This window comes from Chenopodium album, chromosome 14 (assembly GCF_948465745.1).
Source record: "Chenopodium album chromosome 14, dcCheAlbu1.1, whole genome shotgun sequence".
Taxonomy (NCBI): domain Eukaryota; kingdom Viridiplantae; phylum Streptophyta; class Magnoliopsida; order Caryophyllales; family Amaranthaceae; genus Chenopodium; species Chenopodium album.
In genome coordinates, this window is record NC_137847.1 from 17,693,033 (window position 1) to 17,716,165 (window position 23,133).

The window sequence follows — 23,133 nt, forward strand, 5'->3', positions numbered from 1 at the left end:
AATTAGCTTTCATATGATTCAATTAGCTTTGTTTGAATGCATTTGGCTTTTAATTGATTCAATTGGGTTTGTTTGAATGTAATTAACTTACTATTGATTTAATTAGGTTGGTTTGATCCAATTAATTTTGTTTGAATGTAAGTAGCTTTGAATGATTTAATTAGCTTTGGTTGAATACAATTGGCTTTCAATTGATTCAATTAACTTTCTGTCAATGCAATCGACCTTCAATTGATTCAATTAGATTTGTTTGAATGCAATTGGCTTTTAATTGATTCATCAATTTGATTGGTTTGAATACAAACAGCTCTTTTTCAATGCAATTAGTTTGAATTGATTCAATTAGTTTTATTTGAATGCAATTGGCTTTCAATTGATTCAATTAGCTTTGTTTAAATGTAATTGGCTTTCGTTTGATTTAATTAGCTTTGTTTGATTCAATTTTCATTGTTTGAATGCAATTAGCTTTGAATTGATTCAATTAGCTTTATTTGAATGCAATTCTCTTTTAATTGATTTAATTAGATTTATTTGAATGCAACTGTCTTTCAATTGATTCAATTAGCTTTGTTTAAATGCAATTGGCTTTCAATTGATTCAATTAGCTTTGTTTAACTTAATTAACTTTTTTTGAATGCAATTAGTTTTTAATTGATTCAATTAGCTTTGTTTGAATATAATTGGCTTACAATTGATTCAATTGTCTTTGTTTGAATGTAATTAACTTTCTATTGATTCAATTAGGTTTGTTTTATTCAATTAGCTTTGTTTGAAAGCAAGGAGCTTTGTTTTAATGCAATTAGCTTTCATTTGATTCAATTAGCTTTGTTTGAATGCAATTTAATTTCAATTGATTCAATAAGCTTTGTTTAATTCAATTATCTTTGTTTGAATTTAATTAGCTTTTTATTAATTTAATTAGCTTTGTTTGAATTCAATTGGCTTTTAATTGATTCGGTTAGCTTTGTTGGAATGCAATTGACTTTCAATTGATTCGGTTAGCTTTGTTTAAATGGAATTAGGTTTTAATTGATTCAGTTAGCTTTGTTTGAATGCAATTGGTTTTTAATTAGCTTATTTATTTGTTTATTCGGCTAGCTTTGTTTGAATGCAATTATATTTGAATTTATTCAATTAGCTTTGTTTGAATGCAATTTGGTTTCAATTGATTCAATTAGCTTTGCTTAAAAGCAATTGGCTTTAATTGATTCAATTATCTTTGTTTGTATGCAATTAGCTTTGAATTGATTAAATTATCTTTGTTTTAATGTAATTGAATTTCAACTGGTTTAATTAGCTTTGTTTGAAGACAATATGCTTCCAATTGAATCAATTAGCTTTGTTTGTATGCAATGGGATTTTTATTGATTCATAGATTTGTTTGAATACAATTAACTTTGACTTGAATCAATTAGCTTTGTTTAAACCCAATTGGCTTTCAATTGATTCTAATTGCATTGTTTGAATAAAACTGGCTTTCAATTGATTCAATTAGCTTTGTTTGCAAGCAACTAGCTTTCAATTGATTCAATTAGCTTTGTTTGAATGCAATTAGCTTCAATTTATTCAATTAGATTTGTTTGAATGCAATGGGCTTTCATTTGATTCAATTAGATTTGTTTGGATACAATTACACTTGTTTCAATTCAATTAGCTTTGAATTGATTTAATTAGTTTTGTTTGAATGCAATTGGCTTTTAATTGATTTAATTATCTTTGTTTGAATACAATTGGCTTTCATTTGATTCCATTAGCTTTGTTTGATTTAATTATTTTTGTTTGAATGCAGTTAGGTTTGTTTGATTCAAGTTGCTTTGTTTGAATGCAAATGTCTTTCAATTGATTCAATTAGCTTTGTTTAAATGTAATTGGCTTTCAATTGATTCAATTAGCTTTGTTTAATTCAATAAACTTTGTTTGAATGTAATTAGCTCTGAATTGATTCAATTAGCTTTGTTTAAATGTAATTTGCTTTCAATTGATTCAATTGGCTTTATTTGAATGTAATTGACTTTCTATTAATTCAATTAGGTTTGTTTGATTCAATTAGTTTTGTTTAATGCAAATAGCTTTGAATTGATTCAATCAGCTTTGTTTGAATGCAATTGGCTTTCAATTGATTCAATTAGCTTTGTTTTAATGCAATTCTCTTTGAATTGATTCGGTTTCCAAAAAATTGATTTTACCACCACTTAACGGTTTCCATCAAAAATTTCGTTAAGTGTGGTCCACAGTGACACGTGTCACTATTTTATTTGTTTAAAAAAAATTAAAAAAGGACTAAAACTACCACAACCCCACCACTGCCCCACTACCGCCCTCCCCCAACCAATTTCCCGCTGGTGTCCGGCGGGCAAGAGAATCGCCCGGCGCCGGCGACCCCACCTCCACTCCCCTTTCCCCCACCTATGCACCCACCCTCTCCCTTTCCTCACTTTCGTTTCCCGACCCCCACCTCGAAACCACCCTCTAAACGTCCCCCTCCCCCGGAAACGCCTTTATCCCATTCCTCTTCCCCTGGAAACGCCCTCCCTCTCCTTTCCCCTTCCCTTAATCGATTCCCTACCACCCTAAATGAAACCCTAAAACACTTTTAGGGTGGTTTTGGGGTGGTGGTCGAGAAACAAAAATGGGGAAAGGGAGGGGGGTAAGGTGCGTAGGTGAGGGAAAGGGTGGTTGGGATGGGGTTGCCAGCACCGGGCGTTTCTCTGGGACGTCGGACGCCGGCAGGGGGTTGGTTGGGGGAGGGCGGTGGTAGGGCTGGGGTAGTTTTAGGTTTCTTATTTTTTTTTCTTTTTTTGGCCAATTATAGGCCTTGTTTGGCAATTGGCTGTTGGCTGGTTTGATTGGCTGGTTTGACTGGCTGTTTGTATTAGCTTTTTTGTTGGCTGTTTCACTTTTTATTAGTCTAAAAACATGTTTGGTAAAATTGGCTGTTGGATGTTATTAGTAACTTAGGTAGCCAAAAGCAAAAATCCAAAAGCCAAAATCTACTCCAAGTACCTTTTTCATTTTGGCTTAATAGCCAGCTTTTCAGCTGGCTGAAAAAGCCATTTACCAAACACAAATTTATGATGTTTGACCAAATGAAAAAGCCAAAAGCCAAAAGCCAATAAAAAGCCAATGAAAAGCCATTTACCAAACAAGCCCATAATGCGACACGTGTCTGTATGGCCCCACTTAACGGATTCCTAAACGGAATCAGTTAAGTGGTGGTAATACCTACCCATTTTTGGATATTTCTATGGTGTTAAATTATTATTATTATTTTTTTTTTTTTATGGAGGTGTTATAAACCATTTTAGGGTATTTGTGTGGTGTTAAAATCTAAAATTTCCTTGATTTAATTAGCTTTGTTTGATTCAATTATCTTTGTTCGAATGCTCTTTGTTTTGAATTAATTCAATTATCTTTGTTTGAATGAAATTGGCTTTCAGTTAAATTTGTTTGAATGCAACTGGCTTTCAATTGATTCAAGTATCTTTGGTTTGAATGCAATTGGCTTTCAATTGATTTAATTAGTTTTGTTTGAATGCAATTAGCTTTGAATTGATTCAATTAGCTTTGTTTGAATGCAATTGGCTTTCAATAGATTATGTTAGCTTTGTTTGAATGCAATTATCTTTTAATTGATTCACTTAGATTTGTTTGATTCAATTAGCTTTGTTTGAATGTAAGGCTTTTTTGATAACTTTTTTGAAATAGGTTGTGTTGTTGCATTGAGTGTTGATAATGCCTAGTTACTTATCTTTCTAATGTGTCGTTAATTTTTTCCTAATGTGTACTGTAGACACTTGATTATGTCTCCCTAAAAACCAAACCCATTGATGAGTACTTTTCACGTCTTTGATTATCGAGTTAGGTGCAGAGTTGAAGATTCTCGTGAATTTTCCTTTTTCTAACCTTATAATGTTTTTAATTAAAATGATTCATATTGTGTCCTCAAAATCATTCATTTTGTATACTATTTATGAAAAACGTCCAAATAGTTTATTTTGTTTCATAATCTGGGTCTAATAATTGTGTAGTTGTATAGGGGTTGAAAAGTGCTTTCCAACGATATATTATAATCCCAAATCCGAGTTATAACGAGGAAGTTATGGCCAAAATACTAAACTGGACTTAAACCGACTCTTACCAACAGACCCAATGATCATATGGAGGGTCCATTAAACTTAATCATATTCCTAAACCAATTAGGACTTATAATGAGCTTCTAAAAGTCTCTAAAAGGTTCTAATCTATCCTTTTCAAAGGATAAAGATCAAGAGTTTGAAATTGAATAAAACTCTTCTTTTTGAAAATCCTAATCCTATTCGAATTGAAAGAAATTTAGTTATGATTTTCGTTCCTTATAATTTTTATCCAAATAATAGAAGGTTAGATAGCCCTTGAAATTATCTTTCGAATGATATGTTATAATCCTAATTTCAAGCTATAGAAAAAAAAATACGAATGAAATACCAAACTCTATCCAAAACTGGCGTAGGGAAAATGTAGGTCGTTATCTAATCTTCCCTAGCGCCAAACAAATTTATAATAACTTAACAAACCTAAATACGAGTATATAGGTAAGTCAAGGGTTGAACCACTAAGGAATGGAATGTGGTACTCACTACAGTCTCAAACTAAGCTACTCTGAATGTTAAATGAGGGTTGGTCTAACAAGTCTATCAATGCATTTGAACGATTACTAGAAAGATATAAAGAATGCTAGGGAGTCGGGATTCACATGCACTTATGATAATCACGTTAATTGGGAAAGATATCGATCAAACATACAATGCGAGGGAAAGCAAGAAATGCAATCAAAATCACTCAATAGGCTATTTCCTAGGGTCAAGCTAGATGTCTCTACACATGACTTCAAAGAAAAATTGCAAATTGAGATCAATCGATAAAAATAGCTTCCAAATCAATTGTTCGTGTCATTGAAACCTATTATGCAATCTAGCACGATAGTTGAGGTTGATCACTCCTCAAAATATCAAACACATGCACAAATTTCACTAACCAATTTAATCACAATGATAATCAATCAAATTCGCCCAATTAATCATGAATTAACACTCATACATGCTTCACCCTATCCCCAACAAGTAATCTACTCACTACTCATTGCAAATTTGAAAAACAAAACAAATTGAATCACAAATATCATCATTTCAAGCTTAATAAAAAAGAAAATCAAATCAAACAAATTCTCAAACCAAAGATCAACAATCCAATCAAACATTCAAGAATTAAAAGAAGGATCAAGCAAAAAGTAAATTCAAAGGAAAAAATTCTCACTAATTTTCATTGATTAATGATGAAATCTAAGCTCAAAGAAGTAATTTAAAGTACAAATCAAGTAATCTAGTGTTTTTCTCTCTACTTTCTCTCTCTACTAAATCTGGAAATATGTCTCAAGTACAAGTAAAAAAGGTCATCCCCCATAAAAAGGAAAATTCAAGGGGTATAAATAGTAAAACGAGCATAAGGAGACGGAGGGCGGCGGTGCGAGCGCACAACAGCCCCGTGCGAGCGCACACAGGGGTCTGAGCGCACGCACAGGGGGGGCCTGCGCGCGTGCACCCCTGCTGCACTCTTGCGGCGCTCGCGGCTCCTCTTGCTAGCTCGTAGCCCCTTACGTGAATTCTCGCTCCTAGCGCTCTAGTGCATCCCTATTGACGACGCTCTCGTGATGATGCTTGCGAGGAGGGCAGCCCTTGTTCTTCACATAATTGCGTGTTCATGACCTAAAATCAATGAGAGCGCAACCGTGAGAGCGCGGCAACTTAAACTTTGAAACTTCACCTACAAAATTTCAAGTAAAAATAAGGGAGAAAACAAAATGAAATGAAACTAAACTAAAATCACAAATTAAGAACTAAAATCACGAAAAACTCATAAAAGTAATCAAAAAACCAAAAGAAGTTATTAAGGCGGAAAATCAAAGAAAGCTAGGAAAATTAATTGAAAATGAAGCAAGAAAATATAGAAAAAGGAACTAAAAACTATTCTATTGAGCGCCATAAATGACGCTCATCAAATTCCCCCAAGCTAAACTTTTGCTCGTCCTCGAGCAAAACAAAATCAAACCAAAGGGAAATGATGATATTATTCAAGCTAAGAAAGAAACAAGAAAACTAAAGACGATGAGAATATACACTAACTCACTTTCGTAGGAATCGCGATCAATTTTAGCAACCAAAGGCAAGCCATTTAAAACCTCTAGATCGCTCTTGAGGATGAGTAATGCTCTCGTAAGGGTTTCCTAAGAGATTAACCCATAACTCTTTAAAGTAAAATGAGGCAAAGTGTAAAAAGGAGAAAAGAGAAAGTTGAAACCAAAAGTAAGAAAAATGCTTTCACAATGGACCTTTGTAAGTAGACAAAACACTAGTAGATACCAAGCTTTCTAAACAAACAAGGGTAAGCACATTCCAAGATATCCAAGGTGGATAGGAACATAATGCATGCTAAGCATAGAGAACTAGAGACTTCATCCTCCCCCCTAGTCCCCTCCAAGACGGTCCTCGTTCTCCCCATAGGTTTCAAATTACCCCTTAGCTAGCGCCTCGTGATTCCTCGAAGGAACCGGAAAAAGATTCATTTTGAGGAATTATAGGGTTATCCCGACATCTCGACCATGCACTCTCTCTCCATAGCGTTGAAAACTATTTCCCTCCACCGAGTAAATGACCTAACATCTCTAAAGTCCATGGGTCTTTTATTATGGTTGTAACGACATGGTTGAGGGTAAAGGCGGCAAAAATTTGAAAATTTGGTGAAATCTTAAGTGAAGCAAAAGAGCGGCCAACTCTCAAAAACACACTCAAGAAATCACCAAATGACAAACAAAAATACGGATTAATGCCATCTCCCCCAAGCTTATTCAACACTACTACACAATATATACAAGAACGAAGTAACGTTCCCCCCCAAGCTTGAACAAAGCATTGTCTTCAATGCGTAGAATAGGGAAAGAAATGAAACCAACAAGAAACATTATGAGATTTTTGGTTTTATCACTTTTTTCTTTTTTTTTTCTTTTTTTTTTCATATTTCAATACTTTCAATTTTTCATTGAATAATGCACAAAAATGCACTTATTTCATGTCCTTTCCTTTTTTAACTATGGACGGCTTTTTCTTTCAATCATCTTCATTTCTTTTTTATCATGAAACAACATTTGATTTCCTTAGAACTAAACCTTGCAATTGAAACTTTCTTGTAAATACAATTCATCCCAACTTTCAAAGTCTCAAAGAAAACCATCATTCAAATTGCTCATGTTCATATACAATCAAAACAAAACTCGAACCTCACAAGCCAATGCTTCACTACCTAAGAGGGTCGATAAACATAGGTCATAAGGCTTGTAATGTGGTATAAACAAGAACGGGAAATAGGAAGCTCAACATGGTTAGCAAGAAGGTATATAGAAAAATAGAAAATCAAATATATAAATAAATAAAAAGAAAACAAAGAAAAATGAGAATAGGTTCCCATATCCTTCCCTAAAAATGCTCGGTCACGGTCTTAAGAGCTAAAAGACAACGCAAGGATTAAGACATGCATAGTGGAGGATCCAAATAGCCACACAACAAGAATGATAAAGGCTAGAACAAAGTAAACCTCACAAGGGATGATTAAAAATAACAAAAACTAACCAAAGGGCTTCAAATCCACCCATAGGGAGCAACTCCATCTTACCACTTTCCCGTGGACTAAGGGTTCAAACGTCCTCTAAAGTTCTTAACCGGGCTACCTTAGCATGCGCTATGTTAGGATCAACCGAGGATACTCTCAAACCGGGCGAACCATTGCCATTAAGGAAGGATAATATATAAAAATGCAAGTCTAAATGGTACTAAGTCTAAAGCAAAGGCAAAAACAAAAAGAAACAAGAGCTTAGCCTCAAAATGAAAATCTTTTTTTTTTTTTTCTCTTTTATATGTTTGTTTTTCAAGTTTTTTTTATATATTAAAAAATAACAATTGTCAAAAAGCAATTGTAAAGAGAAAAAGAAAAGGGAAAATAAAAAGGAGAATAACAAAAACAATAGACAAAATAAAAGGAAAATAGAAGATAAAGAAAAAGAAAAGAAAAAGAACAAGAAAGAAAAGAAAGAAAATGAAGAGGGAAAAGAAAAACACAAGGAAGCAAGCCAAACACATAATATCCCAATCGACAAACAAATGGTCATTCGGCTACAGCGCCAATGACCCCAAACACACTAAGGTGTTAAAACCAAGAAACCTCGAACCATTCAATTCTTCCTAATCTAAGCCTAAACTATGCACACAAAAGGAAAAGTAAAAGAGTGAAAATAGAAAGGTCTCACCCAATGATCTTGATAAGAAAGAACATTCATGATAACAAGAAATTCGTTACCAAATTCCATGCGTCGAATACTCCAACCAAGGACCTATAAAAGGAGAAATAAAGAAAAAGAAGGAGAAATATCTACACAAAAGAATGTTAGTAACTTCATGAGGCAATAAAAGAAAGAAATAAAAGAGAGACATCTAAACTAAATCAAAGAAATTGGACACAAGGGACTTGGGAATGTGGGACGGTAGCAAAATCATCAAGATGCAGAAAACATAGTACACAACAACCAAGAGAACAACCAAAAATATGAGGAAGTAAAGCAGATAATCCATCAACAAGAAGCCAACATCAACCACACAGAACTACAGAGAAGCAAGAGACAACAACCATCAACATTAGCATAGAGAAGAGACCAAGGGTGAACCATAAAAGCAAAGGGGAAAAAGTGAAGCACAACAATAACAACATATAATACTCCCAAGCTTGAAATAAACTACCCCCCAAACTCAAAACCTAATAGCAAATAGGCATAAAGATAACATCATAGAAAGCAAACAAGTAAGGGGGGTAGACAAGATGGAATTACTCGGCACTATGGTAAGGGGTACAATGGGTACTCCCTTCACCGATCTCCAAAACAACTTGACTAGAGCTAGCGTCATCACCCACCTCCATGGGAGCCTTGCCCCTCAACCTACTATCTCTCTTAGCTCTATCCACCTCGAAAAAGTGAGACCAATCATTTAAGATTGGCTCGCTCGACCGGCCCCACCTACCAAATGTCTCGGGGTTTGGGAAGGGCAAAGGGTTCAAAGGGTCATAAGAAAAATCACACACACAGGGCCGCTTATAATCGTAAGTGGCCGAGGTGGTGCCAACAATAACACTAGAGGGGACATTAGGACCTTCCCAATAAGGGTAACAAAGACAAGGTCCTCGGGAGGGGTCATAGGGCTCCCATTGAGGGATTGGTCCTTGTTGGACCGGGAGGTACGGGTAGTTCAAGTACGGTTCGATCTCCCCCCTCCTAACATGCAAATCATACACTTGACTAGTATGAAAATCATAACCAAGAACAAAATCGTGCCCTAAGGCATAGAATACAAAACATTAGCAATAGAATCAATCTTGGCATGCAAAGTAGAAAACTCAAGTGAAGAAGAGGAAGTAGAAAAAGGGATAGGTGTACCTCCCCGCTCAAACGGGGGCAAAGCTTGGAAATCCGCCAAAGATGCATCATCGGAATTGGCTCGTGAATGATTTGTCTTCCGCCGAAGAGAAGGATCAATCTTACACTCCGGGGGTCTCCAAGTAAGAGTGTTCTTCTTTGTCCTTCAATCGGTGGATTCCTTTCTTGGAATCACGAACCAATCCTTAACACGAGAGACACTCAAAATGAAAAGATCATGCCTCTTAATGCGCTCAAGAAACTTTTGATTGACAAGTGCATAGATATTGAGGTAGTGCAAAGGAGTCTTCTCACGAGGATCAACAATGGGCGGAAGTTCACAAAGCAAGGTCTTGTGGGAGTTATCTAAGAAAAAAGCGAGAATAGAGACCATGCCCCCGAGTTGAATGCTTCCCGAAAGCGAAACACCGTCTCTAATATCAAGAAAGCGATTTATCAAGTGTTGAGTGAGATCGACTATCTCAAGTTCTTCTTGCTTATGGTCGGCCATCCATAGCACCCAAAGAATCTTTCGAACAAAGAGCATAGGTGAGAATGCAATTGAAATATCGCATGGCCGGATGAATAATGGATGCTGCTTTTGAGGTTTGTAGCTCATATTTTCCTTCATCGGAGATGCGTCGCCACCATCTTAGCTCATCATAGTCATGATCATCAATCATCTTTCCATTAGCTGGGTACAAAAGCCGATCTTCATCCACGGCAGTAAGAAATCGAAAATAAGCACCAAGTTGAGATTTCGAGATTCAATGATCATTATGGAGTGTGTGTGTGATGGTGCGCTTGAGTGGGGTGTGTGCAACGGTGTGCGGTGATCTCATCGACGCTCTCGAGCGTCAAGCTCGAGTGATGCCTACAAGAAGGACAGACCAAAAATCACAAAATTTATCAAAAAGCACTTATTCATGATTAAAGTCCATGAGAGCGCAGCCATGAAAGCGCCTCTATACATCAAAGTTTTAACTTAATTCCAACCTCTTGAAACCTTCAAATGACACCAAAATTGTCGGAAATATAAATCCAATAAATCCCAAGGTACCTAAAATTAAGAAAACAAAGAAAAATAAGAAAGTTTCCCAAAAATATAAAAGAAATAAAAGAACGACAAAATTAAAAGAAAAGGGTTAGAAAACCGGGTTGCCTCCCAAGAAGCGCTTGCTTAACGTCATAGCTCGACGTTCTCCACCTATCACAGTGGTTTGCGAATAATCATTTTATGAACTAGGCCAACGAAAGCACCATCGAAGTACTTCTTGAGCCTATGGCCATTGACCTTGAAAGAAGATGATGAATCCAACATAGAAACTTCAACGACACCATTTGGAAAGACACCTTGAACTAAATAAGGACCACTCCATCTTGACATGAGCTTTCCAAGGAACAACTTCATCTTAGAATTATAAAGAAGAACTTTGTCACCTACACAAAACTCTTTTTTCTCGATAAGCTTATCATGAGCATCCTTAGATAGAGCCTTGTAGGTGCTTGCACAATTATAAGCATCAAGCCTAATTTCTTCTAATTCATGAAGAACCAACCACCTTTGCTCTCCTGCACTTGCTAAATCAAAGTTGATTTTCTTGATTGCCCAAAAGGCACGGTGTTCAAACTCCACCGGAAGATGGTATGATTTTCCATAGACAAGACGGTATGGAGTGGTGCCTATGGGAGTCTTAAAAGCCGTTCGATATGCCCATAAAGCATCATCAAGCTTGTCCGCCCAATCTTTCCTATTCCTAGCAACCGCCTTTTCAAGGATCAACTTTATTTGACGATTGGACACCTCAACATGTCCACTAGTTTGAGGATGGTAGGGAAGACCAAAACGTTGATGAACGCCATTGTAATGAGGGTGTTCCCATTGTAGGGGATCTTTCTCCTTAAATGCCCATGGCCCTTTAAAAGCCTAGGACTTTACACTTGTTAAGGTGTATTAGGATTTGAATTCTTAACTGTTTGGGGGACCTTGAATTGGAATGGATCCTATCATCACACTTTTTTGTAAGATACAAGTAGGAGTCGCCAATGAGTTTTACGAAAACTCATAATCCTCGTTCATGCCTTTCTCCCAAGTAGAGTTCAAGGGATATTTAACACGAATCGTAAGTTAACCCATGCCCAAATTGGTCTACATAAACCAGAAATGAGTTCGGGAGCGAGGGTACTAAGATAACGTTCCCTTTCAGGGGGAATCACTATCTTATCCCTAGTACGACCTCTACTAGCTCTTCCTTTTCACAATTTCATCACTAAACAATATATGCAACGTGATACCTAAAACTAGTTAGTTCATTTTATTTACACACGTCAATCACGTACGAATTACATTGCAAAAGTCGTTATTCTTATTTAATCAATATTCGTGAAAAGAAAAAAAATAAACAAGATTCGCCTTGGCTTAAGTGATTAATCAAAAAATATTATTCAATTCTATTCTTTATTTAACACAAGATACTATGTGAAATTAATTAATTAAAAGTTTGTTTAAAGTGATCAAACAACACTAATTAATTAATTAAAGTTATTTTAAACAAGAAAAATAAAGTGATTGATCTAAGTGCTCAGGGGAATTTACCACTTCTCTTTGCTAGATCTTCGCTTAGAAAATTTATGGACTCCTTCTTGTTCAGGAACCTCCACCGTAGTAACAAGTATTAAAGGGGGGGAGTGTTTAGGACAAGAGGGTTTTGTAGTTCACAAGTTCACAAAGTTTCTGCAAGACTTTTAGGTTAATTTCTGCGTGTTTGAGCCTCGTATTAAGCCCCTATTTATAAGGAATGGGTATGTTTAGGGTTTTGAACATTCTACCGCAGCAAGTGCCGCGCACATCTGAATGGGTTGCGCACGACAGCCCAGCGCAAGTCAATTGGTTACGCTGCTATGGGTAGCGCAACTGATAATCTTGCGCATAGTATTATGGTAAGATTCGATTTTATATTTTTATGAAATTTTGAATCATCCACAGTAAGCAGTTGCGCTGGGTGATGCACGCAACCTTGTGAGTTGCGCGCGCCAGACCAGCGTGACTCATTGAGATGCGCGCGAATTTCTCTACGGCAGCATTGATTTTCAACCTAGGTGCCTCTAAATCCGTCATTTTTAGGTTTTAAGCTCGGACTTAAGCCTAATTATGATCGGGCTTAGTTGATCGGACCTTAATACATTTGTTTTTGGGTAAGGCTAGTAATTTTTGTGTTCTTGTGATTCAATCAGTTATCCATAAGTATTCTTCACGTTGATCCAACACGAAGATGGTTTTATTTATCGTCATAGCACTTCCTGCCGGGACAAGAGGCCAAAAGTAGATGTCTACAGTTAATCCCCACTTTGATCGAGTTTAGAATAGACGATGATCAAAGTAGTCAAGGAAATAAATCCGAGACTTATTTTGCGAAGTTCCCTAAGAATAGAGAATCTTTCAGAAATGTTAAGGATGTCGAGACGATCCTTGGTTCGCTAAGTGTTTGAGACAAGTAGCTATTAAGGCTAGAAAAAGCATTCCCAGTCTAAACGCGCTAAAGAATCTAGATTGATCCTTTGCAAAGGTAGAAAGCTTTTGCAGGTAAAGGCGGTCCTGGGTGATGATCAGTCACGAGAAGAAATCGGTTTTAAAAAGGATTAAAGGGGATGATATCCTCTCGATCATGGCATCGTTGGACTAAAGTCCCTCGATATGTCATTGAAACTTTAGCCTAATTTTAACAAGTTTGAAAAGATGATAAAGGGGTGTTTCAGCATTTGTAGCCTAACATGTGAATAAAGTTCTTTACACTTGCTTGTCAAAACGCAGTATTTGGTGTCCACAAGATAAAGATACATGTCTCAGGACTGGAGGCATATACCTAAATCCATTGAGAGAGAAGAAAATAGGCAACTCTCTTAGTGGTTTTGTCCACAAGATGAAAACACGTGTCTTAGGACTGGGGGCACGTGCCTAAACTGATGCGACATCGCACGTCGCTCTTTTTACAGGGGGTGGACGAACACCCTAACTGTCCGGTAAGCCAGTAAGCTCACTAACTACCATATTTGCTTCCAATCGAGAATGTGCCTTATCCTCGATGGTTCGGCACGCCAGTCGACTAGTTCAGCTAATGCCTAAAGTACAGAAACTCTACCTTTTATTTACGAGAGGTAGATCACATTGGCTGGGAAGAGGTGAAATTTTGCGCAACACCTACACCATATAATTTTACGCTGTACGCTACACCTTCCTTTTTGCTGTGGACGCCAAAAAGAAAGAAAAGAACGTGACATTTGTAAAGTCAGTACAGTAAAATGACAAACCTGTCTATGGGATACATAAAGGACCACTACTAAACATCTTAAGACACGCTCACGAAAAACGTCCAAAACGTATGCTTGGGTCAGGCAAAAAGCACGGTGTGCATGCAGGATGAGGCAAAAAATTATCAAAGAAGAAAATAAACTACAAAATGAAAAGCAATTAAAAAGGATTTCGATAATTTGCGCGCCATTACGTCTAATAACGAGCAAAAAAACCGTTAAAAATTAATCAAGTGGATTGAAATTTGAATACCGGTCTTTTAAATGACCAGTATCTGCGCACAACTCAGCGGGTCGCTCTGGCGAGGCGCGCGCATCATTCTGAGATGCCATGGGATGTCACACGCAACTGATTGAGTTGCGCTCGACATTTAATGTTAGCAAAAGGAAATCGCTGAGCGCGATTCTCAATTCGCTCTCTTTCTCCTTCCTTCGCCATTTTCGACCATTTCTCTCTCTAAAAAGCTTGGATTTTTTTTTCAAAGCTAAAGGAAGTAAATTTCGTCCCCTATTCATATTTTCCATAATCCAATGTAAGTTTTTTGTTAAAATTCGTTCTCTTTCGACTGAACTTGGGACGATTTTCGAACCATAAAACCCCAAATTTCGAATTTAGGGGTTTTTTATTCGGCCTATTATTCTTGAAATTGTTTGTTCCATGTTGACATTCTATTTTTAAGGAGTTTTTTGCAAAAAAATTCATGAAAAATGGTTAAGTATTGAACCTTGTATGAGCATTTCTTCGTTTAAGTACGTTCTTGTATTTTTCCTTCGATTTGAGTTCGAATTTGTTTGTTTTGCTTGCTCATTTTGGTTATACTTGTTGATTATGAAGTGAATTATAGTATTATAACTACAATTACTTTCATAATTCATGTTTTGAAAATTTTAAATCCGAAAAAATGGCGCAAAGTATACTTTTAGCTTATTTTTGCCATGTTCGAACTTCAAGATTGTTTGGTAGATGATAATTATGTTTATGCTATCATTATTCGTCTAAAAGTAGCTGATTCTTTGAGATTTAAGAATATAATCTCTTGAATGCTTTATTTGAAACTGGTATAGGATGACTTTTGCGGGTGTTTAAAAGCCCTCATTTACTGAGTTTAACTGCAGGTATCATAGCCCCTAAGTATGGGTGGCATTCGATTTTTGTGTTTTGCCCTCCCGGCAGCCATTATTCTGCCGAAATGGGTCTAGAACACGTATATTAGTTTAGTTTAGTTTTTAGAAAGAAAATAAACTAATAAGGAATTTTATCCGTTCAAAGTATGGATTCTCCTCTGTTCATTGATGCCGAGGAGGATTTAGGGCTCGTGCCTGACGAGGTAGTTCGCCCTCGAAAAAGGGTGACACGTCCTCGTGAGGAGGTTCGAGAGCAATGCGTCGGGGCCGATCGACGTCTTTAGGATGATGTGGTTTGGGAGGCTCCTCCCAACCGGGACCCACAAGTCCTTAAGTGGGACGCAGACCATCATGTTGCGATTCGGAGTTGGCGCGGCATAGTGAGTTTTCTCTCTTTATTTTTTTTTTTGGCGTTTCCATCTCCTTTTGGCATCGTTTCTTTTCCTTCATAGGTCGTAATCGTGTCTTTTTTTTTTGTATATATTTTAGAGCGAGCCTAGTATGCGTTTGTATGGCTCGGGCGACTTGAGAGGCCATTTCGAGAGATTACCCGAGGCGGTAAAGGACATAGTGGAGCTTCCAGGGATCAGCCCCCAACTGGCGGCTCTTCGAGATCTATCGAGTCAGCTTGCGTCGTTAGCTTTCCTCCGTGGATTGCTGGAGTTTTGGTGGGATTCCACCAACACTTTCCACTTTCCATGGGGAGAGATGACGGTTACCCCTTTCGATTTCTCTATGATTACGGGCTTTCCTTTCGGAGGTGAGCCTGTAGCTATAGAGATCATTAAGGGGTCAAACGAGAGAATGCGTGACCTCGTGGGGGACCGCCTTGCAGCAACCCTTCATTTGTATGCACAGTCTTGTCTTTACTCGGTTCTTGCCGACGAGGCAGATCGGCAGTGTACACCTGAGCAACTGGCTTGGATATACATTGCTCACGCTCTTTCCATCACCGTCTTGAGTGATCGGGGGGAGCGTTTCGCCATTGGGTTACTTATTTACCTCAGTGATTTGGGGCAAGTAGGTAACCTGAGTTGGGCAGAGGTGTCGTATGCTCGTATGCTTATAGCTATAAGCAAGGCGACCTGAATGATGGATTCCGCACAACTACTGTGTTGCGTCGGATCTCCATTTCATGGCATAGTCGTATCCTCGAGGTGTGTATTCGTTTTAATAACCCTTTCTTTTAATCACCATTTCGGCATTTTTGATAATTATTATTATTATTATTATTATTATTATTATTATTATTATTATTATTATTATTATTATTTTCTTTCTTTTAGGCTTGGGGGTACTCGTACCTGCCTTTCTTAGCCCCCAGGGTGCTTGGGGCGGCTCGTTTTCCTATCGGCCATCGTTTGGTCAAGATTAGGAAACGAGCAACTTCAGCCGGCAACTTTCGCCAGAGGATTCTTTCGGCGACTCGTGCGTCGGTGAGTATTTTAAGAACACACATGTTCGAATATGTATATATATTTTTAGAATAATTTTCTCATGTGGTTGTGTTTTGTAGATCGATCTCCGTCCTTGGAGCTTGATCGTCGGGGTCCCTGAGGCTATCCGGTCAGGTATGGTTCTACCATTTCCGGGCCCTTTATAAGGGACTCCCCGTGCTCCAGAGGACAGACGCTTGGTTCTTAGGCGAGCGTGTTCTCTAACAGTCTTCGTCCGAGGAGCCTTTGGTTCTTGCGGACCTTCCGATCCGGATGCTGCGTCCGGACCTCCTGTCTACCGAGGATCGAGCTCAGGCGATCCTTGGTTATCCAGCGGAGCAACTGGTGCTACCGAATGCATCTTACCCGACATTTTTTGCATCCAGGTTGACTCCTTTTCCAGCTTTCGTTCCGGTTAGTATACTTTATTTTTCTTTTATCATTATTTTTTTATTTTCGGAATTTTGACTCTTACTTTTTTCAGCGAGTCGAGCTGGGTGATTGGGTGCCTCCCATGGCGGAGATCATGTATATCGATGCTTTTGGATCGGTAATTCGCAAGATTCTTCCAGCAGCGGAGGATGAGGACATACCATTTGTACCGGAGACGGTCGAGTCGGTATGTTTATTTTGTATATGTATATTTATTTTTATTTTTATATATCATATACCCTTGTTTGATAACTGTCCTTGTATTTCTTTGGAACAAGTTCCGCAGGAGACCGTGAATGGCATGGTGAGGACTATTCGTGCTTTCCGAGCTGCTTATCGAAGAGCCCTCATGGCTTTGTCATGCCGTGATCATCGGATGGTCGCAGTAAGTCTGCTTTTTCTCTCTTTTTTTAATTTATTTTTTTATTCAAAGTTATTACATGTATTGTGTATTAATCTTTGTTTTGGATTTTGCAGGATGTGCAACATCCTTTTGAGAGTCGCCGAGCACCCTGATTTTTTTTTGTTTATGGAAAAATGTACATATATATTTTGTGTTGTATATATATCATATTTTTATTTCCATAAATATTTTTAAATCGAAAAAATTTCCGAAAAATTTTTGAGGGAGGGAAAGGGTTCCAGACTTACCCCCTCTCAAAAAAAAAATAAAAAAGAAGAAAAAGAAAAAGGGAAAAAAAACGTAAAAGAAAAGGATAATAAAAGGTCATAGGAAAAAGAAAAAAGGTAAAAAGGAGAATAAAAATAAAAATGATAAAAAAAAAAGTTAGAAACAAAGAAAAAAGAAAAAATAAAAATAATAAAAAAAGAAAATAAAGAATGGAAACAAGGCCTAACAAAGGCAAGCGTATAGATTAGTCTTAAGATTTCGTCAATATTCCAATATTCCGTAGCTCAAAATATGGAAATAGACCAAAAAACATGCCGTGACAGAACGTGGTGCGCGCAACTGGATGAGTTGCGCGTGGCTGTCGCGCGCATGTGAATTGGTTGCGCGTTGCAAGTGCGCAAAACTCGTGAGATGCGCACGCCACCTGCGGGTAAACTTTCCTTTGGGCGAAATTTGCCGAAAATTTGTCCCATTTGGATCTATTTAAACGTGGTTTCATGTAGGCTTTTGATCATCTCACATTCATTCGTTAGTAGTATCACAGAAAAAAGAAAATAATCTCTTTATTCTCTCCCTTTTCTTTTTTTCAATGGCGAAAACCTTTGAACAACGTTTAAAACAATGGGTCACTTCCCTTTTAATTGAGGATAAGCTAGCTTTTAAGATATACCACCTTGACCCTCTATTGAATTATATACAACTAGTTATAAATTTTGATTTTCTTCATGCTGCTGTTAATCATTGGGATTCGAATCACCATCTTTTCCTCTTTAAAGGGGATGAAATTGTCCCATTACCTGGTGAGTTTGAGGCTCTACTAGGTTTCCCTGCAAATACTCTCACCGTGACATATACCCCTAACTTGTCAGATTCTAAACCTGTATTTCAAAGATTTTTTGGTTTGAATGACAATGATATGGCCAACATTGGGACAGAAGAAGGCGTGAACTTAATTTAATTTATTGAACACTTCGTCGCCCCTCGTGACAACTTGACTAAACAACGTTTTAAAATCCGTGCTTTATGTTTTTGTCTTATTGTCAATTGTTTGCTTAGGATTGGTAAAGAGTATGGAGATTATTCCATGGTGTCCATAGTGGAGCAAATAGAGGGGTGTCACTCGCCGGCCCCTTTAGCTCTGGCGAAAACTGTTCTTTGCATGAATCTCCTTAGAGGAGACCCTAACGAGAACGGTTTCACGGGACGTCCACTCCTATTACATGTACGTTTTTTTTTTCGTGCTTCCGCGCAAGTGGTAAAGTTGCGCTGGTCACACCAGCACAATCTTCTGGAATGCGCGCGGGTGGCGCGTGTAACTAGATGTGATACGCGCGCCACCTGCTTATGTAACGTCGCAATAATTTTTTTTTCAAATTTGGCTCATGGAGCGTTTGCAAATCGTTGATCAGCCACAAAATCTTGAGGCTGACGGAATAAGAACATTCCCTGGACGTCGAATTCTCTACAAACATAAGAGTGAAGAAGAATGGACGTCATTTTTCTGTCATGGGGTTCCTAACATACGCTTTGTGATTCCTTTGCAGAATATAAGTAGTATGATTGGGAATAGTTTTAATTGTCCCTACTTTAGGCTTTTGGGCCTTTCTAATACTACTTACATCTTTTCTTGCAGGGTGATGAGACAATATAGGATGAAACGAGTCATCCCCTCACAAGATTGTGATGCCCCGAAGGATGTAAACTTTAAACCTAAACGAATTCCCCGTTGGATGGAATATTGGTCGAGTCTTCCTAGGTGGGTAGTGCAAAATCCCACAGCGAGCATTGTACTATCTTCCTTTTACAAAGCTTGGATGAATGCGGCGGACAAAGGAGAACTAAATAAGGCTCGATCACAGAATCAAGCTACTTCGTCTCACAATCAACCCAAGCCTTTGATGCATTCGGCCACCACTACTCCTTCTAACGGCTAAAACAAAGGAGTGAGAAGAAAGTTAAACTTCTCCTCATCACCTAAGGCTCGTTCAAGGGAACCAAAAAGGAAGGCTCCTCCTAAACCCACGCAAAAGGGTGTGAAGATTAAGGAACCTTCACCAAATCCTCGCAAAAAGGCTCCAACGAATGATAAGGGTAAAGGAAAGAGAGTTGAAAAGGCTCCTATTCCTAAGTTAAAGAAAAATGTTTGGGTCAAGAAGCAGAGCGAAGGGGAAAGCTCTAAGGTTGCTGAAAGCACTGCGATGGAAACCACTCCTCCGTCTACTGTGACAATTGAGGATATAGTAAAACCTTAAGAGTGTTACACAACTATTAGTAGTTTAATTTTCGAATAAAGTGTAATCACTACCATGTTTTTTTTAATTACTTTATTATTTAGTTCAATAATGTTTTCTTGAATTTTGATTGGAATGAAGAATGAGCTTTTTTTTTATATGACCGAATCATAAAGATTGCCTACGTATTCGTATTACGAAATCAGGTCTTTGTGAAGTTCTTTGCAAAAATTATTATATTTTTTTTTTTGGTAATTTTTCTTTAATTCCCCTTGTAGAAATTAAGTGAAGAATTAATCAAATTTTGTTTAATGACTTAAATCAAAGTTTACTTTTTGTTTTCCGAGTGTGTATGAGGTCTGAAAAGCACCCTTCTTTTATCGCTAGTAAAAATCAAAATCTTATTCGAGCGTAAAATTCTAGGTTCGTAGTTCGTCATCAGGTGGCGCGCGTAACATCCGAGGTTGCGCGTGACATCAGCGCGCAACTGATTTAATTACGCGCGACACTTGTGCTACGAGTTAAAGAATTAGTTTTTTAATCATATTATCACCCCCCTAAGTGTGAAGAGTTTTTTCATGATGTTCGAAAAAATCTAAACACTTGAACGGTATGTGTTTTTTTTAATTACCCCCCCAAGTGTTATGGATTTTACCGTGTTATTCGGTAAAGTGCATAACACTTAGAATCTTTATTTGAATGCTAAAAATGATTGTTAATGAATGAACGAGTTTATCCAGATTTCATATGTAATACTTTTTAAGTCGATCAATGTTTATTAGTTGACGGATTTCATCACCACCAATATCCATTAATCTGACAGCTCCTCCTAATAGAATTTCAATTACGCGGTATGTTCCTATTCAATTAGGTTTGAATTTCCCTCTTGGATCAGTTGGTGGACCTCTAACCTCTCTTAGTACAAAGTCACCTTCTTTAATGTTTTCAGGGCCGTACCCTTTTATTAAAGTATCGCGCAATACGTCGTTGGTAGACTTTTACATGGTGCAAAGCTTTTAATCGTCGTTCGTCGAGAAATAAAAGCTCTTTATACCTCTCTCTTACCCATTCAGCCTCCGGTAGTTTACTTTTGAGTACGATGCGTAGGGATGGTATTTCTAGTTCAACTGGTTGAACTGCATCCATTCCGAAAACTAAGGAGTATGGAGTTACCCCTATTGATGTTCGTATGGATGTCTATAACCCCATAGGGCGAAGTGTAGTTTATTCAGCTAGTCTTTATAATTTTCTGCCATTTTCTTAATGATGAATGTTATGTTTTTATTTGTCGATTCTACATCTCCGTTCGTTTGAGATCTATATGGAGATAAGTGATGATGTTTTACCTTATAACGAGCTAAGAGGGTCTCAACTTCTGCTTTGAATTGAGATCCCTGGTCACTAATTAGTTCGTGTGGAACTCCATATCTACAAAATACGTTTCGTTTGAGAAACTATGCGACATGTTTAGAAGTGATATTAACGTAAGAAGCGGCCTCGATCCACTTAGTAAAGTAATCGATGGCTACTAGTAGGTACTCGTGTCCTCCTGTTCCTGTTGGAGAAACTTTACCAATTATGTCAATTCCCCAAGTCGAGAAAGGCCATGGGGAAGTGAGGTTGTACTGTTCGGATGGTGGAAGGTGTTGTAAGTTAGCGAACATTTGGCACTCTGGACATTTCTTGACATATTGTATGCAATTGTGTTCCATAGTGGACCAATAGTATCCTTGTCGTGAGATTATTTTAGCAAGCGTTTTTCCGTTCACGTGAGGTCCACAAACACCTTTGTGAGTGTTTTTCATAAGGCGTGTGGTTTTTGGTTGGTCTATACACAATAAGCTTTGACTGTTAGGTCCTTTTTTGCATAATTGACCATTTAATAAACCATATTGAGCTGCAAGGGTTCTCAAAGCTCGTTGGTCTTTCGATGAAGTATTTTCAGGATATGTGCCATGAATGATATATTGGAGGATATGATCATACCAAGGATTGTCTCCTTCGATGTCATTTATTTCCTCTATTGCATTGCAATAAGCTGGTTCTTCTCTTCTGTCAACGCATAATGGCATCATATTTAAGTGATCTGGAATGTTGATCATTGAGGCTAATTTTGCTAGCACATCGGCAAATTGATTCTCATCCCTTAGGAGATACTTGAAGTCAATATAATCAAAATGCTCGATGAGTTGCTCTAGGTGTGCTTGGTATAATATCATTGTGGAGTTCTTATTTTCCATTTTTTAAGTATATGATTTATTATCAAACTGGAATCTCTATATACCTCTAATTTTTGCACACCGATGCTAGTTGCTGCTTCTAATCCAATAACGCACGATTCACATTCTGCGGCATTATTAGTAACCTCAAAGTCTAATTTGACAGAGATTGGAGTATGTGCTCCCTCTTGACTTATGAGTAACACACCCACACCACACCCTTTTTGTTTGGATACGCTGTCGAAGTACATTACCCATTTGTCATCTTGTGTCATGAGAATCTCTTCATCCGGAAGATGAGTAGTTTCTACTTGACTTGTTTGAATAGGATGTTGAGCTAGAAAATCGGATATTACTTTTCCTTTTATTGATTTTTCAGGAATATATTTTAGCTCGAATTCGGCCAACATTACCAACTATTTGGATATTCGTCCTTGTATGGGTGGTTGCTCAAACAAATACTTTATCGAATTTTGTTGTGAAATCACATGAGTGGTGTGTGGTAACATATAATGTCGTAGTTTTTTGGTTGCCCACACTAATGCTAAACTTGATTTTTCCAGCGTGCTATATTTCGTTTCATATTGGATGAATTTTTTGCTTATGTAATATATTGCACGCTTGAATTTTTCTACCTTTTGTGCTAACATGGCCCCTGTGGCTGTGTCTTTGACTGTAATGTATAGCCTAAGAGGTAGTTTGGGTACCGGTGGTGCTAAAACTGGCGGACTTTTGAGATAATCTTTGATTTTCTCAAAGGCCTCTTGGCATTGATCGTCCCACTCATGTTTTTCCACTTTTTTCAATTTTTTTAATATTGGCTCACAAGTCATTGTCAATTTGTTGATAAATCGACTAATATACTATAATTTGCCAAGAAACCCCCTGATTTCTTTTTCTGTTTGAGGAGGAGGCATATCAACAATTGCCTTTATTTTAGAGGGATCGATCTCAATATTGTGTGTACTTACTACATATCTAAGTAACTTACCAGGAGTTACTCCGAAGGCGCATTTTTGGGGATTCAATCGCATTTTATATTCTTTTATACGAGTGAAGAATTTGCGTAAAGCTTTTATGTGGACTTCACAATCATATTATCCACATACACTTCTATTTCTTTATGCATCATATCATGCAAGAGACTCGTAGCCGTTTGTTGGTACGTAGCTCCTGCATTTTTTAGACCAAATGGCATGATAGTATAGCAATATGTACCACAAAGGGTGATAAAGAATGTCTTTTCTTCATCTTCTTTTGC

The 23,133-nt window shown here is 37.5% G+C and overlaps 1 protein-coding gene across 1 annotated transcript; it reads right to left on the reverse strand.

The window, feature by feature from the left end:
- Positions 1 to 10,328: 10,328 nt before the first annotated feature.
- LOC145577858 (uncharacterized) lies at positions 10,329 to 14,237 on the reverse strand. The gene is made up of 3 exons (XM_081635289.1): positions 14,142 to 14,237; positions 10,935 to 11,390; positions 10,329 to 10,364 (listed from the first exon to the last, which is right to left on the reverse strand). Exons 1-3 carry the CDS (start codon positions 14,235 to 14,237, stop codon positions 10,329 to 10,331), a joined length of 588 nt encoding a protein of 195 aa, XP_081491415.1.
- Between the last annotated feature and the right edge of the window lie 8,896 nt (positions 14,238 to 23,133).